The sequence below is a fragment of the Cherax quadricarinatus genome, chromosome 86 (genome assembly GCF_038502225.1).
Source record: "Cherax quadricarinatus isolate ZL_2023a chromosome 86, ASM3850222v1, whole genome shotgun sequence".
Taxonomy (NCBI): Eukaryota; Metazoa; Arthropoda; class Malacostraca; order Decapoda; family Parastacidae; genus Cherax; species Cherax quadricarinatus.
Genome location: NC_091377.1, coordinates 7,045,784 through 7,063,002, shown reverse-complemented (window position 1 = coordinate 7,063,002; position 17,219 = coordinate 7,045,784). Strand labels below are relative to the sequence as shown.

At 38.6% G+C, this 17,219-nt stretch overlaps 1 protein-coding gene across 1 annotated transcript in view; it reads right to left on the bottom strand.

Annotated features, from left to right (window-relative positions):
• LOC128703048 (hrp65 protein) overlaps positions 1-17,219 on the bottom strand; it is a 62,206-nt gene that overhangs the window by 12,538 nt on the left and 32,449 nt on the right. The window contains exon 4 of the mRNA XM_070103611.1: positions 4,360-4,490. Within this exon, the coding sequence (XP_069959712.1) occupies positions 4,360-4,490 (131 nt within the window). The remainder of the gene's footprint in view (positions 1-4,359; positions 4,491-17,219) is intronic.

The following is a 17,219-nucleotide window of genomic DNA, read 5'->3' as shown; positions in this document are numbered from 1 at the left end:
CTCTCTCTCTGTCTCGGTCTCTCTCTCTCTGTCTCGGTCTCTCTCTCTCTGTCTCGGTCTCTCTCTCTCTGTCTCGGTCTCTCTCTCTCTGTCTCGGTCTCTCTCTCTCTGTCTCGGTCTCTCTCTCTCTGTCTCGGTCTCTCTCTCTCTGTCTCGGTCTCTCTCTCTCTGTCTCGGTCTCTCTCTCTCTGTCTCGGTCTCTCTCTCTCTGTCTCGGTCTCTCTCTCTCTGTCTCGGTCTCTCTCTCTCTGTCTCGGTCTCTCTCTCTCTCTCTGCCTCGGTCTCTCTCTCTCTCTGTCTCGGTCTCTCTCTCTGTCTCGGTCTCTCTCTCTCTGTCTCGGTCTCTCTCTCTCTGTCTCGGTCTCTCTCTCTCTGTCTCGGTCTCTCTCTCTCTGTCTCGGTCTCTCTCTCTCTGTCTCGGTCTCTCTCTCTGTCTCGGTCTCTCTCTCTGTCTCGGTCTCTCTCTCTGTCTCGGTCTCTCTCAGTCTCGGTCTCTCCCTCAGTCTCGGTCTCTCCCTCAGTCTCAGTCTCTCCCTCAGTCTCGGTCTCTCCCTCAGTCTCGGTCTCTCCCTCAGTCTCGGTCTCTCCCTCAGTCTCAGTCTCTCTCCCTCACTCTATCTCCCTCAGTCTCTCTCCCTCAGTCTCAGTCTCTCTCCCTCAGTCTCAGTCTCTCTCCCTCAGTCTCAGTCTCTCTCCCTCAGTCTCAGTCTCTCTCCCTCAGTCTCAGTCTCTCTCCCTCAGTCTCAGTCTCTCTCCCTCAGTCCACTTGCCATGCTATCTGGCAGATGGGACAGTTTATGATATGGTGAACTAATTGAGCAGCTTGGCAGTCCCTCCATGAGGTGTCAGTGTGGAACTAACAAGCCATCAGTGGGTCCAGAGACCCAGAAAAACTATCAGTTAGTTATAGTGTAACCACTGTTGTATACGTATATAATACTATACGATGTGGGCAGGGTCAAATTTCTGGATAGCTCATAATACACTGTGGAAGTCAAACAATAATGAATGAAGTGAAGGATAGTGTTGCAACATGTATGACAGTACCAATGATTGTATTAACTATTGTGAAAATGCCAGCCAACCTTAATAAACGTCCCTGAATTACTACTACTCTGGGCCTTTGGAGCCAATCAGTTTACACTGCCAAAGCACATAAGAAAGTGATAGAGGAAACAGTAAATTTATTGCGGGTATGTAATCCTTCTGATATAGGAGAGAGGAACAAATTTGTGTCTTTGCAACTTCCCAAGAGGGTAGGAGGGAAAAATACAATGCAGGGTGAACTTACAGGAATGATTAAGAAAGAAATGTTACCCAAGTTCACAGGTGGATATTACAGGATCACAATAAATGGGTTCGACTTTAAACTTGCTGCGTAATTATGACATACATGAGCAAAAATTTAAAAAAAGCATTATCAATCCAGTAAAGAAGAGATGTTTACCTCTGTATACAGCCTCTAAGCTGGGAAGGACTGAAAAACTCCTAAACATAAACATAACCCCTGATGATGAAAGGCATTAACTTCATTGTATAATTCCTGAGGAAGAGCAGCCTCAAGTTTATTAGGAGTAACTGAAGAAGCTGCAAAATATATTTAGTCTACATTCCTAGCTTAAAAAAAAGAACAAGAACCAGGACTGAATCAATGTTATAATATGTCTACTGATTCCCTATATAAAAGGGACTAGAGTTTTAAGGAGATTCACCAAATTAAAATATGTAGTTTTGAGTCTTCATGACATTCAACAATAGAAGAGGAAGACCAGGAATTTAACTTTAGCATGTACTGGAATAGGGAAGCCATACATGTGTAAACTAAGTCAAGATGATAGAGCATAGTGTGAAGGTTACTGAATTTGTTTTAATAACAGAAAACAGTACATTATGTGCAATCACAAGTGGCAGCACAATTAACAGTATATTGGAGGGTGTTTGCTATAAGTAGACATTCTGAACCTGTACAAGCGATGGCTAAGTCATCAACATAAAGGATGACCAGATAGTGCGGGAAGAACCAAGACAACAATTCATAGCCATCAGAAACAAGGTAATACTGAGGGCAGCCTTGTGATGCACTTTCTACTTAATTAGTCAAGGGAAAGTTATTTTATCAGTTATATATATAAATGCAGTACTCATTATAGTACTGGGTGCCCCTTGTATGTTACCATTAACTGTTATGTTTGTGTATGCAATATGAATCAGGTGCATTAGGACTTCCAAGCCAGTGCCATTCATCTTGGTTCAAGACCTAGAGTAGCAGTGTAAAGACCTGTGTACTACATCCTCGTACTCTTATACAATAAATGTCAGAACTATCTTTTCACTCTCTATCAATCACAGTGAACACACATGCCCTAACAGCAGGTGCGACAATTTACCCAGAATACACAAGTGCCACGATAAAAAAAAAAACTGAGGTAAATTGCCCCAGAGACCTAAGAAATGGACTTGAGCTAGGATATTTAATGCCACGTAGTCAAAAGCTTTTTTTAGATAAAAACAATGACTGCAATAATTGATTACCAGTGAGAGTATTATGAACATACTATCTAATCAGATCAAGGGATCAATGGTATAACTGCCTTTTCAGAAAGTAAACTGATGAGGAAAGAGCAAGTTTCAGGTTTCACAGTACTGTACCATACTAAATGCATGTTAACCAGGTGTTGAAACGAATGTACTAGTAAGAGCAATGGCACTGTAATGATTAGTGTCTTAGCCCTTAGTAGCTGAATTAATAAAAAGTTAGGGAGAACCTATTTTGAACCAAATACAATTAAAAATGTGAAAGAGAACTAGTGCCAAAATAGATACAAGAAAAGATGGAGTTGACAATGCTTTTAGATAGGTGTAAATCATGGTATTTTAATGCTGCTGCAGTAAGTTTGAATGTAGTACACTGTACAGTGTAATTATTAGGCACATTATGAAAGTAAAAAAACTTAAAATAGTTTGATATTAAATATTTGGGTCATGTAATTAAGAAAAGTTTGTGAATAAAATAAATAAAAGGTAAATGGGAGAAAAAAAAGTGCCAAAAGTCTGGCAAATGAGAAAATTACAAAGGAGTGGATGCATGTGATTTTCAACATGCTGTAGGAGTGATACCTGAGCTTGAATTTCAGGGATAAGTAGTTTGTAGTAGTGCTGCCTTCCCTCTGCAAATGGGTGTAGGAATGATGCACTTGTGTGTGACAACACTAGATTGTAAAGTCTGTGCCCTTAGGAAAGACAGCAACTGATCAATGTTTTCTATGCAACACCCTGCCTTGGTAAGACCTTTCAGGCCAAGTTTACAGTAAAAGAATTAAGTGCTAGAAAACTTTATATACAGTTTAAAAGCAAATCTCAACAAAAGACACTTGACCCAAACTACAACAGTCTAATAATAAAGCAATTTAAAACAGGGAAGAGGCCTTTAAACAACAGTGGATCAATAAGAAGCTGCAACTGCTACAACTGATACTTTTCTACACATATTTTAACCTCCAATTTACATATAAAAAATTATACTTCCCCAACACAATGATAATTTGAGTACAAATACCTATAATTGTTCTTAATTTAAAATACCCTTATACATCAAATAGGTTTCCAGTTTTACTAACATTTACAAAACAGACATCCCTACCTGGGAGGCATTTCCTCAGCCTCTGTAAAATACGTATACAGGTGTCCCTCGTTTTATTCTGTACAGCTGTTCCAGGCCCTGACAGCTGTCTTAACCTTAGACTATAAACACTTAATTCCACATAATTGCATCTTTGCCAACTATACAAATCATATATGGTTAATGTACATGGAATACATAGAATTACAGATAAAAATATTGCAAATAATAGCGAATTCTCATAAAACGAGAGAGACCTGCATTTGTAAACCAGCTGGTGTAAGTATTCCCAACTTAAAACTAAAATCTTACATTATAGAAACAATATAAGTGTAAGTTGAAAACAATGGACCTAATGATAATTACTATGTGGTGTAGATCTGGTTATACCAAGACAAACCCATAACCACCCCATCCATTAACCCTCAACAAACTATTATGGAAACATTAATCTTTACAGTTAACAAAGCAACAACAACGATTAAAAGTATTGCTTTGCAAGTAAAGATTACTTAACGAACTACCTAATATTGTAACCCCACCATTAATAAAATGATAATTTAAAATCACTATCCCCATGTACACCAAGACCCCCTCCACCCACCCACCCAAAATGGTGTTACTTCTTGTTCTTGATGTAACTCCAATTTGTCATCGATAAGACAAGTGTCACTCTCCAGCATGCTTGGATATGCCCCTGGTAAATACAGTAGAGATGACGGCACGAAGACAAACTATACCTGGTGAGGAAATAGCACTCCTCCTGACACTTCTTGATGGCAAGTGTGGCACCTTTCTTGTCTGCAAATATCACGATGCCATCACCTGTGGTTTTTCCCCGGTCGTCAACAATCACACGGCACGCCTCGATCTAAGAAAGAACAGCCCAAAACAATGAGTGACTATTAACACTGCTACTTCCCTCATAACTTGGACCAGTGAGGAAAAAAAATGAACATTCCATTTTAAGTTCAACACATCTGCTACATACGCATTTAAAAGCATGACCCCACCCGACCATATCTACAAACATACAAATAGTGAACCATACACTGAGCATACACAGGTAGTAATACACACTAATAACCCATGTTCAACAGCACAACACTACTAATATTTTTCAACCTACCTGGGGACCCTCCTCAGGCAATGAAAAATCACTTGGAAGAAACAAATATGCAAAAAAGTCAGGAGTGCAAAAAAAAAAAATGCAATAGGCCTATTAGCCTACACTAGGCACAAGGCCTACTGCATTAAAGATCCACCTGACTAGCTAGCATATTTAAAGGCCTTCTTTCCACTACTATACTGCCAGAGGAAGGTCTCTAGTTAAACCAAAAATATTAGTTATCTCGCTACTGTTCAATGTGGATTATAAGTGTATATTGTGTGTGTATTGTGCGCGTGTATTGTGTGCGTGTATTGCGTGTGTAATGCGTGCATGTGTATTGTGCGCGTGTATTGTGTGCGTGTATTGCGTGTGTAATGCGTGCATGTGTATTGCATGCGTGTATTGCATGCGTGTGTGTGTGCACTGTGTGCATGTGTGTGGGGGTATTGCGAGTGTGTTGTGCTCATACGCACACTGAGATATCTGTGTGCATGTGTGTGTATGTGCGTGCAAGCATGTTGACTGTATCCATGTGTGCCTACTGTATGCCTGTGTTGATTACATTGTGTGCTGATTATATGCAGCTCTGAAGCTGTGTGCCTTTTCTGTGCATGAATTGTGTCCAAGTTGTGTGTAGTATTGTGTGTGCATTGTGTGTGTGTAATGTGTGTGTGTAATGTGTGTGTAATGTGTGTGTGTAATGTGTGTGTAATGTGTGTGTGTAATGTGTGTGTAATGTGTGTGTGTAATGTGTGTGTAATGTGTGTGTGTAATGTGTGTGTGTAATGTGTGTGTAATGTGTGTGTAATTGTGTGTGTAATTGTGTAATTGTGTGTGTGTGTAATGTACTGTGTGTGTGTGTAATGTATGTACTGTGTGTGTAATGTATGTACTGTGTGTGTGTGTGTGTGTGTGTGTGTGTGTGTGTGTGTGTAATGTATGTACTGTGTGTTTGTGTGTGTGTGTAATATATGTACTGTGTGTGTGTGTGTGTGTGTGTGTGTGTGTGTGTGTGTGTGTGTGTAATGTATGTACTGTGTGTGTGTAATGTATGTACTGTGTGTGTGTAATGTATGTACTGTGTGTGTGTAATGTACTGTGTGTGTGTAATGTACTGTGTGTGTGTGTAATGTACTGTGTGTGTGTGTAATGTATGTACTGTGTGTGTGTGTGTGTGTGTAATGTATGTGTGTGTAATGTATGTGTGTGTAATGTGTGTGTAATGTGTGTGTGTGTGTGGTGTGTGTAATTGTGTGTGCAATTGTGTGTGTGTGTAATTGTGTGTGTAATTGTGTGTGTAATTGTGTGTGTGTAATTGTGTGTGTGTGTAATTGTGTGTGTGTGTAATTGTGTTTGTAATTTGTGTGTAATTGTGTGTGCGCACGCGCATGTGAGCATGCATATGTAATGTGTGTGTGTAATGTGTGTGTAATGTGAGTACTGTGAGTATTGTGTGTGTATTGTGTGTGTATTGTGTGTGTGTATTGTGTGTGTATTGTGCGCATGTGTATTGTGTGTGTATGTATTGTGTGTGTGTGTATTGTGTGTGTGTGTGTACTGTGTGTGTGTGTACTGTGTGTGTGTGTATTGTGTGTGTAATGTGTGTGTGGTGTAATTGTGTGCAATTGTGTGTGTAATTGTGTGTGTAATTGTGTGTGTGTGTAATTGTGTGTGTAATTGTGTGTGTGTAATTGTGTGTGTGTAATTGTGTGTGTGTGTAATTGTGTGTGTGTAATTGTGTGTGTAATTGTGTGTAATTGTGTGTGTGTAATTGTGTGTGTGTAATTGTGTGTGTGTAATTGTGTGTGTGTGTAATTGTGTGTGTAATTGTGTGTGTGTGTAATTGTGTGTGTGTGTGTAATTGTGTGTAATTGTAATTTGTGTGTAATTGTGTGTGCGCACGCGCATGTGAGCATGCGTATGTAATGTGTGTAATGTGAGCGTGTAATGTGAGTATTGTGAGTATTGTGAGTATTGTGTGTGTGTATTGTGTGTGTATTGTGTGTGTATTGTGTGTGTGTGTAGTGTGTGTGTAGTGTGTGTGTATTGTGTGTGTGTATTGTGTGTGTATTGTGTGTATGTATTGTGTGTGTGTGTATTGTGTGTGTGTGTGTACTGTGTGTGTGTGTACTGTGTGTGTGTGTATTGTGTGTGTAATGTGTGTGTGGTGTAATTGTGTGCAATTGTGTGTGTAATTGTGTGTGTAATTGTGTGTGTGTGTAATTGTGTGTGTAATTGTGTGTGTGTAATTGTGTGTGTGTAATTGTGTGTGTGTAATTGTGTGTGTGTGTAATTGTGTGTGTGTAATTGTGTGTGTAATTGTGTGTAATTGTGTGTGTGTAATTGTGTGTGTGTAATTGTGTGTGTGTAATTGTGTGTGTGTGTAATTGTGTGTGTAATTGTGTGTGTGTGTAATTGTGTGTGTGTGTGTAATTGTGTGTAATTGTAATTTGTGTGTAATTGTGTGTGCGCACGCGCATGTGAGCATGCGTATGTAATGTGTGTAATGTGAGCGTGTAATGTGAGTATTGTGAGTATTGTGAGTATTGTGTGTGTGTATTGTGTGTGTATTGTGTGTGTATTGTGTGTGTGTGTATTGTGTGTGTAGTGTGTGTGTATTGTGTGTGTATTGTGTGTGTGTATTGTGTGTGTATTGTGTGTGTGTATTGTGTGTGTAGTGTGTGTGTGTATTGTGTGTGTGTATTGTGTGTGTGTATTGTGTGTGTGTGCATTGTGTATTGTGTGTGTATTGTGTGTGTGTATTGTGTGTGTATTGTGTGTGTGTGTAGTGTGTGTGTATTGTGTGTGTGTGTATTGTGTGTGTGTATTGTGTGTGTGTATTGTGTGTGTGTATTGTGTGTGTGTGTATTGTGTGTGTGTATTGTGTGTGTGTATTTTGTGTGTGTATTTTGTGTGTGTATTGTGTGTGTGTGTATTGTGTATTGTGTGTATTGTGTATTGTGTGTGTGTGTATTGTGTGTGTGTGTATTGTGTGTGTGTGTGTATTGTGTGTGTGTATTGTGTGTGTGTATTGTGTGTGTGTGTATTGTGTGTGTGTGTATTGTGTGTGTGTGTATTGTGTGTGTGTGTATTGTGTGTGTGTAGTTTGTACTTAAAAAGGCACAAACAATACCTTGGCTGGGATACACAAATAACCCACAATTAGAAGACTAACTTATGACGATATTTCGGTCAGTCTGTTAACGGTTATAAATTTGTCTCCACCATGCGAGTTATTTGTGTATCATATACATATTATATATGCATATATTATGTAATGTGTATGCATGCATGTTTAAATGTACATACGTGCGTATGTTCAAGAGGCCGTCTCCCACTGAGGCAGGGTGACCAGAAGAGAACATACTTTTACCATCATTCATTCAGTCTTGCCAGAAGTGTGCTGACATCACAGTTCAGAAGACACTGAAATGCAACATCTCCACCCCTCCTTCAGAGTGTTGGTATTGTGCTTCCCACCTCCAGGACTCAAGTTTGGCTAACCTGTTTCCTGGAATCCCTTCACAACTGTTACCTTGCTAACACTCCAACAGCAGGGCAAGTCGTAAAAACCATTTGCCGCCACTCACTCCTAACTTTCACACAAGCCTGTTGGATGTCCAAGCCCTTGGTGCTCAAAAACTTCTTAATATCCTTTCCCTACAACCTTCCCTAGGACCCCCTCCTTCCTTCCACCCGAGATTTATACACACCCCAGTCATCCTGTTTTGCTCCATTCTCTAAATACCCAAATCATCTCAACTTCTCCTCAGCCCTCTGAATTATACAAGCTCTCCATATAATATTCACACCACACATTGCTCTCAAACAAATCTCCACTGCCTCCAGCCTCCTTGCTGCAACATTTAAAATCAACACTTCACAGCCATACAAGTGTTCGTAAAACTCTACTGTGGTATATTCCTTTCTCTCTCTCTCTTTGCCTCTTATGGATATAGTCAATCTTCCCAGATGCTTTAATGCACCACCCACCTTCCCTCCCACTTCCTTAATTCTACAGTTCACTTTATCTTTCATCTAAGACCCATCTGCCGTCTATAAATGTATTAAACCATCATGTTGACATCACACATCTTTATCAGTCTTACTTTCACTAGGAAAGTCTCCCCTTCTCTCTTACATACCCTAACCTGGGCCTATCTGCATAAAAAACCTCACAAATATTTTGAAGTCTACCACTTAATCCATACACGTGCAACACCTGCACGTGTATGGTCATTAAATCCTCCAATCTAAATACATACAGTGCAAGCAAACTCTGCTGTACATGGTTTTGTTTTACTGTTTCACTAATGCAGCAGTGTTCAATTATACCCATTCTTCATTTATTCAGATTCTACAATAAATATATTCACCCCTCACTAAGCTAAGGACACAAATATTTGGAAGTAGTCGTGTGCACTGTATGTGGATTTTTTCGGCCAAGCTCCTATTGCTCACTTTATATACGACAGTGTAAACATGTTACCAGGCTTTCATGTGAATTTGAAAGTAAAAAAAAAGGGGTGTATTTTGCTTTACAGCCATTTTTAACTTTACAGCGGTAGCCCAAAACCTAACCTGCTGTATAAGTGGGGCCTGCCTGTACCTGGTAAACATTCCCTACTCCTTCCTAAATCCACTTTTATGGTTTACACTCAACTCTTGTCAACAATAAATGTGCTCTACAATTTACCCAGTATACTCAACAGGCTTGTTTCCCTATAAACCATACCCCCCGCCGGGGGTATGGTTTGTTTGCAATCGCGTCATTACGATTTCTTGAGTCTTGTTTCCCTATAATTCTTAACTCTTTCATCTCCTTATCCTTAGAGGAACTATGCATACTCTGCTAATCCTTAGGTAACTTCATTTCTTTCATTCATGTATTAATTATGCCAACCTTTCCAAATCACATTTTTCAACACGTCTTAACCCCATCTACCTCAAAACACTTCCACAACACTAGCATGCAGTCATTTAATTCCTCCTAAAACATGTTATTCCTCCCTGCCCAATGCTTGAAATCACCATTTACCTTTAACAGAAACTAACAGCTCCTCAAAATAGCTTCACCATCTTCCCAGTACCCTCACCTCCCCATCTAACATCTTCCCAAAACTTTCACTCCCCATCTAACATCTCCCCCCTCAGTTTCATGAACCACCCACCTAACATCCCCTCTCAGTTTCATGTACCAAGCATATTTTTTCCCAGGCTTAATTAGCTAATTTACCTCTCAAACCTTCTTATTCTCAGCTAAACTTGCTAACCAAACTTCACCCATTTTCTCATTGGTTTTTAGTCTGCACTCTCACTATTCATAAATCCTCTCTTTATACTCACCTTCACAACATTATTATATAAAAACTTTTCTTATGCTAAGTTTCTCTCTCTACACTAACCCCCATTATCCCTTTTCCCACCCACCTATACCCTATATATATATGTACCTCCCCCATGCTAAATCCCCCCACTTGTTCACACAATCTACTCAGTCACAATCCCATCATTCAACCCAGCCCCCTTTTAGACACACACAGGCACATGTGCACACACACAACCACTATCTTACACCCTTCCTTTATACATATACACACACAGTGTATGCACTTATAACAACCCAGAGTAAATTCCCATTTGGTAATCGAACACCTTATATAAACTAGCATGCTCAAGGATTTATAGGAATTTAGTCATGAATGAGGAGAATAAGGTAGCCAGCAATGCAAAGCTGGCAAGGTCATAATAAGGATCACAGAGTAGAAAAAAAAATAATTTAAGTAAAAAAAAAAAATTGAAGTGACTGAAAAGCCCAAAAGACTGAGGGCACCACAACAGGCTCCTCAGAATTTGTCCAGTGCTTAAAATCACCAGTCAGTCGATCAAAAGTTATAGACTGCAGCCTGGTCATGGACAAGGCCGTGGGGGTGTTGACCCCAGGAACATCCTCCAAGTATACTATAGTGAGTCATAAGTTGGAGTTAGGCAATGGAAGCAGAAATAACAATCACCACTGGGAAAACTTTGTAACCACCAGTGACACGAACATACAACTCGATAGATGCTGCATCTGTAATAATTTCTGAGAGTGGCAGGTGGGCTGGCTTTCAGTACTCTTGGTGCTGGCTGACAATCAACCAGATGTAAAAATAGATTTATGACAATAAATAATAAAACAAAAACAAAAGAATGAGAAGAGATGTTTAGATTAGCGAGAGGTGGGCTGAAGGAGGTTTATAGAGAAGGCGAGAGGAAACGCAAGTATAAGAGCCATCCCATCGAGGCATGACAATAAGGACAAGGCTCTCAAAGCAACAAAGACATTGAGTTTGCAACAAAAAAAATTGCAAGGATTGGATTATTTCAGGAATGAATAAATTAAAATTGTAAGGAGAAACAAGAAGCACTGTACAACACTAATGACAATGAGATCTTCATCAATATCATCTTAAAAATATGATACAGACAGTATCAATTTAGGTTTCAGAAGAAAATGGCTCACATCAGGGTGATAGAAAGCATACAGGAACAGCCTTTGTAATATTAATACAGGAAATACGGCAAGGGGTATCCTGGGAAGGAGACCAAGGACAGTAGAATTTTGAGTAGGAAATATGATATTTAGATATTAAAGCTGAAGATCAACAGAAATATGCAGCCAGATGGGGGAAAAAAAAAGTCTATTGGTATGAGAATTTCTTGGGACCTCGGAGCGTAGTCTTACCTAGTAAACACACCAAAGACCCTGCAGCTGAGAGAAAATAAAGAGGGACATACGAAGAGATGAAGAAAAAGTCTAGACGAACTGAACCTATCCCTCCAACAGAGCAAATCCTGAACTAGAACCCTCAAACAATGCAACCACACTAATCTACACATTCAACATACAGAAGCCAAAGCCACACACTATGATTCACACCTATTTGTTCCTATTTGTGGATGATGTAAAATGAATGAGAAGAAATAACAGTAATAAACTCCAAGGAGACAAACTACAGATGTGGTCAATGAAATGGATTCTCTAGTTCAATCTGTACACATGCAAGGTCATGTTAACTGGAGGTGAAAGCAGAACAGATACCGAGTATGGCATGGGCAAGAGAAGCTGTAAATATCAGAGTGAAAAGGCCCTGGGGGTGAACATCAAACATACTACCAAAAATATACCTAAACCACATACCATAAGGAAGATAAGCATATCTCAGAAAAGCACTCAAGAACTTACAAGTATCCTTCATTATCTCACACACTATACATTAAGTCAATCATTGAATACATGGACTCAGCATGGAGCCCACACCTGGACAAGCACATTAAGAAACTCAAATAGGTTCCAAGGACTGCAGCCAAACTAGTAGCAGAACTGAGCGGACTGCTGCACCACAAGAAGACATTGAAGGAACTAAGCCTGATGACCCTGTGGAGGAGAACAAGGGGCAATGTACCTGTGACCAGTCTAGAGTATCTTCCCACTCCTGCAGCACAACCTGTTGCTAGGCTTTACTCTTGCTTGCCTGGTTAACAAGGCTATTGCTGATGGTGACCCACTGAATCATATACTGTAAACCCTTTATATAATGGACTTCAAAAATATCAAACCAAATCCACTGGGTCAATCTAACTGGAAACAATGGCCAAAGTCTGTTGGTTATGGAATTTTCCCCTATTGTTGCAATCATGGCAAAACAATCTCTTCTCTGTCCACAACTGCCATTATAGGCCACCTGTTCCTTTCCCCCCTCTCTCTTTTAGTCCATTATATGAAGGGTCTACTGTACTAACCATCAATGTCTGGTATTTTGGCACTTTTCTAAGACAGCCAGGTGTGCCGGCACTGCAGCTCAGATGCCCCTCCAAACTTCAATATCCCCACCCCTCCGTCAGAATGCAGGCACTGTACTTCCCACCTCTAGAACTTAAGTCCAGCTAACTGGCTTCCCTGAATCCCTTCAAGGATTCAGTGCTGTTGGAGCCACAGTCCCTAATCACTGCCATTAATCAATTTATATACCAATGAAGTTCAGCAACCAATTTCAAAGGCTCCTCTTCTAGTCTTGCAGCTTGGTCTGTGACCTTAATCCCTGGTGACCAAATCAGCTAACAAATCCACTGATTTCGTACCTGCTGTCTTGCCAATCTCTAGGTGTACCCTTAAACCAAAAGCACATGACTACTTCCCTCCTAACAAAAACCCAAACTTCACCAAACCAGTTTATATCAAAAACCCACTGCTACATCCCCACACACCCTTAACCCCCACTTGAAGAGCTAAACTAAATTACTGCGAGTTTCAGTTATGAAGGTGTCAACCGGGAGAACTGAAACCTGTAACAAAGAACAATACGGAGAACCCAACTTCAAACCATTCATTTCCTTATGCACGTCAATTTCTGAATGCTTGAATGCACCTATAAGGCAACCTTAGCTTTAATAGTTGAACATTAATAAGCAAAAACAAAAAATAAACAAAAAAACAGGGTCAGAAGCAAATGACTTGATTTGTGTAACATGTCAAGGAATCTAAGAGAATGATAAACTAGCATGGCTCCACCCAACAGTATTCTCCTCCAACTATTTAGATATACGTATAGTAACAAAGGAGAGCTCCTGTGCACAAGTCAGACACTGTCTTCACAGGGAAACTAGTAAAGTATATATGAATGAAACTGACAAATACAAGAAACTAAACTAGTAAAACAAACTGCCTGGGATTTCTTTTTTTTTTTTAACAAAATGCAAAGGCAAGACAAGTTTGTACCCACAGAGAAGATACTGACACAACCTTAAATCATATGGCAACACTCTGGATAAAAACTAATCAAATATTACATGCAATGAAATGCAACATCATTTGACAGTACATACTCTACTCTTATTTCTGCATGATAATTATCAGAAAATTAAAAAAGTTATTTATGTAAATTAATGCAACAGAAAATACACTGCTCTAATAAAACATCTTTATAAGAGAATGTCTCCACAAAGAGCGAGATACGTACTATAATATACGTGTTAAAATCACGTAAGTAGCAAGAATAACGTATCACATCTGTTCTGTTCGGCTTTCTTCAAAACTGATTGCTAGTTCTTTTCTAGCAGTGGTTTTTTAAAAATGTTCGAGAAAAAATTATATTTAACATTCTCTGTTTATTACTAGTCGAGTCACGGCATCAATTTTACCATATTTCCAGAGGCCTATGTGAAGGAATCCACTGAAGCTAAACTTTAATAACCACTTTGTCAACAATTTGTGTAAATCTGTGTCTGGCTTCATACTTAAACATGCTGCATTTAAACTGCAGGTTAATTAGAACAGTAAAAAAAAAAAAAAAAAAAATTTGCACAAACTGAATGACTCTAGTTTCACATACTTCATGTACACTGCTTATACCCATATTACATGACATTACATTTACATAGTACATACAGTACTTATGACATCTGTATATCAACACACTTTTCTAAGTTTTAGCTATATAAGGTATATCACACCCAATGACTTAAAAAATAGAAAAAACTCAACGTTGGCTCAAGATCTCTTGATTAAAGGAACTGGAGCAGTCTCCACTCTTTCTATGAATCAAATGACAGCCCATTCCCTTAGATGCTGTATATCCCTGTAGGCCTAGTGCTCCCCCATTAAGCAAAAAAAAAAAAATCCACACATTTGGCAGCCAGTGTGGCAGGCACAGCTACTACAGGCGTGTCACTGCACACTGTAGAACATGTCACTGTGAATATAACATTTTATTACCAAACGTCAGTATACTTTAAAAATAAATCTAGAAAAGCATTAACATTTTCCTTGATTTACTTCAGTATAAGTCAACATGTTTTGACCAACTTGTACCAAACAAACGGGAATCCACTAAACGTGTATTATCATATTCACACACAAAATAGAGAGAAACTTTTTAGCATTTGTGAATTGCATAATCTATTATTTTCAGCAGGAAGGAGCCAGTAATGAACAAGTGTTCCACCAAGTATTACCTCTCACAATATCACCAAGTTTTTCTATCCTGTCTTCATAACAGCTATTACTAAACTACATTATATCTACAATTTTCTTTGATAAGTAAATGCAAAGGAGAGAAATTGCCAATATGAACTACTAGCAGATTGGTGGTTATGACCTCCATCATAAATACAACAGACAAAATATTCAGTTATATAATAGCATGTACTCTTAGTGTTAGTGAAATTGTTAAGGTACCATAATTATGCTGAGGCTGAAGTCATCAACAGTATGGAGCATTATAATATTTGATTTGAGGCTGCAACCAACAATCATATGATAGCAATAATGTTGGCAGCATTTTGTTCCATTTAAAGACCAAAATAAAACCCCTTTTTGTTGACTAATCTTTTTTTAATCCCCCCTTCCCCCAACCCAATTTTGCTAAAACCCCAATTCCCTTAAAACCTTTCCCCCTTTCAACCGCTCCTTTTCTGATTTACCCCCCAAAACCTCCCCAAAAGTTTGGACCTTCTTTCCCCTTTTTTGCCCCTAGTAGGTTTTGCTCACTATACCTCAACCACCACTCACCTTTTCCCTCACAATTTCTTATTAACCCACCTTCAAAAATCCCCCCCACCTCAATCCCCAAATTAAACATTCCCTTCCAACCCTCCCCCCCCCAAATTTTATACCAATTTTTTTACTAAATCATTTGAACCCTCTCCCCTTACTTTTTTTCTTTTTCAAAACTTTTTTCCACTTTCCCCTCACCACTAACCTTTGCAATTTTTTTTAAATTATAACCATTATCAAAAAAGAAACTGAAAATTTCCCCTTTTAATTTTTCATAATTTTCCCCCCCTCCCAAACACCCTCATTTTTTTCCTTTAAAATCCATCTATAAATTTTAAAAACCATGGGCTTTACATCTTTAAACCTCTTTTCCGGAATGTTCCCCCTTTAAACCCAAACCTACCCTCACATTCATAAAATTTTAAGATTTAAATTAAAAATTATATCCCTTCTAACACATTGTCCTTACCCACTCTTAAAACCCTTTTCCTTTGAAATAAAACTTTTTTTATCTAAATCTGTTCTAACTTCTGTAAAACACCTATCTAAACCCCCTTACCCCTCTAAACCTTTGTCATCCCAATCCACTTTCTTTTTACCCAATTTTTTCAATTATAATTGAAATTTCTTTACTTGGTAATTTTCCTCTAATTTCTTTTTTTTTCCCCCCTTTAAAAAAGGGGACTACATCCTCTCCAAATCTAATTTCTTTTATTTATTAAAAAAAAACCACCCCCCTTTCCCCTGTTAAAACATTTCTTTTGACCCCATCATTTCAGCTTTTTCCCCTATATTTATATATATATATTTATATAATATTTATTTTTTTATTTATTTTATTATATATTTATATATATTTAAAATTTATATATTTATAGGGGTTAGGTAAATTTTAGGAAATTAAAATGGGGCCTAATTGACATGTGTGAAAAAATTTGGTAATGTTAATTTAAAAAGAGGATAAAAAAATAAAAAGGGTTATGTACGAATAAAATAGTTTATTAGAATTAAATTGGGGGATAAAGGTTGATTTGGGCCCCCGGATTAATGTTTATAGAAATATATATGGATATTATTTGTTGGCCGTTAAGTAAGGGAGGGGGAAAAAAATGGAAACCCAAAAGGGGGGAAGTAAAATGTAAACAAAGGGGAGGGGGAATTGGGTGGATAAAAGCCTTTGGAAAAAAGGTGGGCTAGTGCAAATGGTAGGGGGGAAAAGGGGGTTGGTATTTTTTAAAATGCAGTTAGAATGGGGGCGAATTTGTTTTTGGAGGGGGGGCGGAAAAGGGGATTGGTGGAATATAAATAAAGTGAAAAAAGAAAAAGGTACAAAAATTTTCAAAAGGGAAAGGAGAAAATATATGGAAGTAAAAAAAAGGTAAAGAGGGGTGAGAGATGAAAAAGGAGGCAGATGTAGGGGGAGGCCTTAAAAAATTTTTTAATGAAAATAAAAAAAATTTTGGAGTTTTGTTGGGCCTAGGAAAATAGGCAGTTAAAACAGAGTGGGGATTTGTAATGGGGAGGGGATTTGGGGAAGATGGGAATATTTTGGGGAACTTTTAAATTTAAAAAAAAAAGGGGAAGTTTTCATGCACGGGTCAGGGGGAACCATCTTTTAGGAGTGAAGAAGAGCAGTGTAAGTGGGGGGAGGTCTGGGGGTTTAAAAAAGAAAGGGGGTAAAGCGCTGGAACTGATGGGATCAGTGAAAAATTTTAAAAAACGGGGATATAGGTTGGGTGGGGTACTTTTAATAAATGAAAAGAAAGTCCTGGGATTGGCAGAGAGCATGTATAGCCCCTTTATTAAAGAAAGGGAAAAAAGAACTGAAAAAAATTATGAGAATAAACTAGATACCGGGAAAGTTTTGGGGGGTTATAATTGAAAGAATTAAGGTAAGACAGAATGTAGGTTGGGATAAAGGGGGTTTAAAAGGGTAGGATGTGAGATCAGGT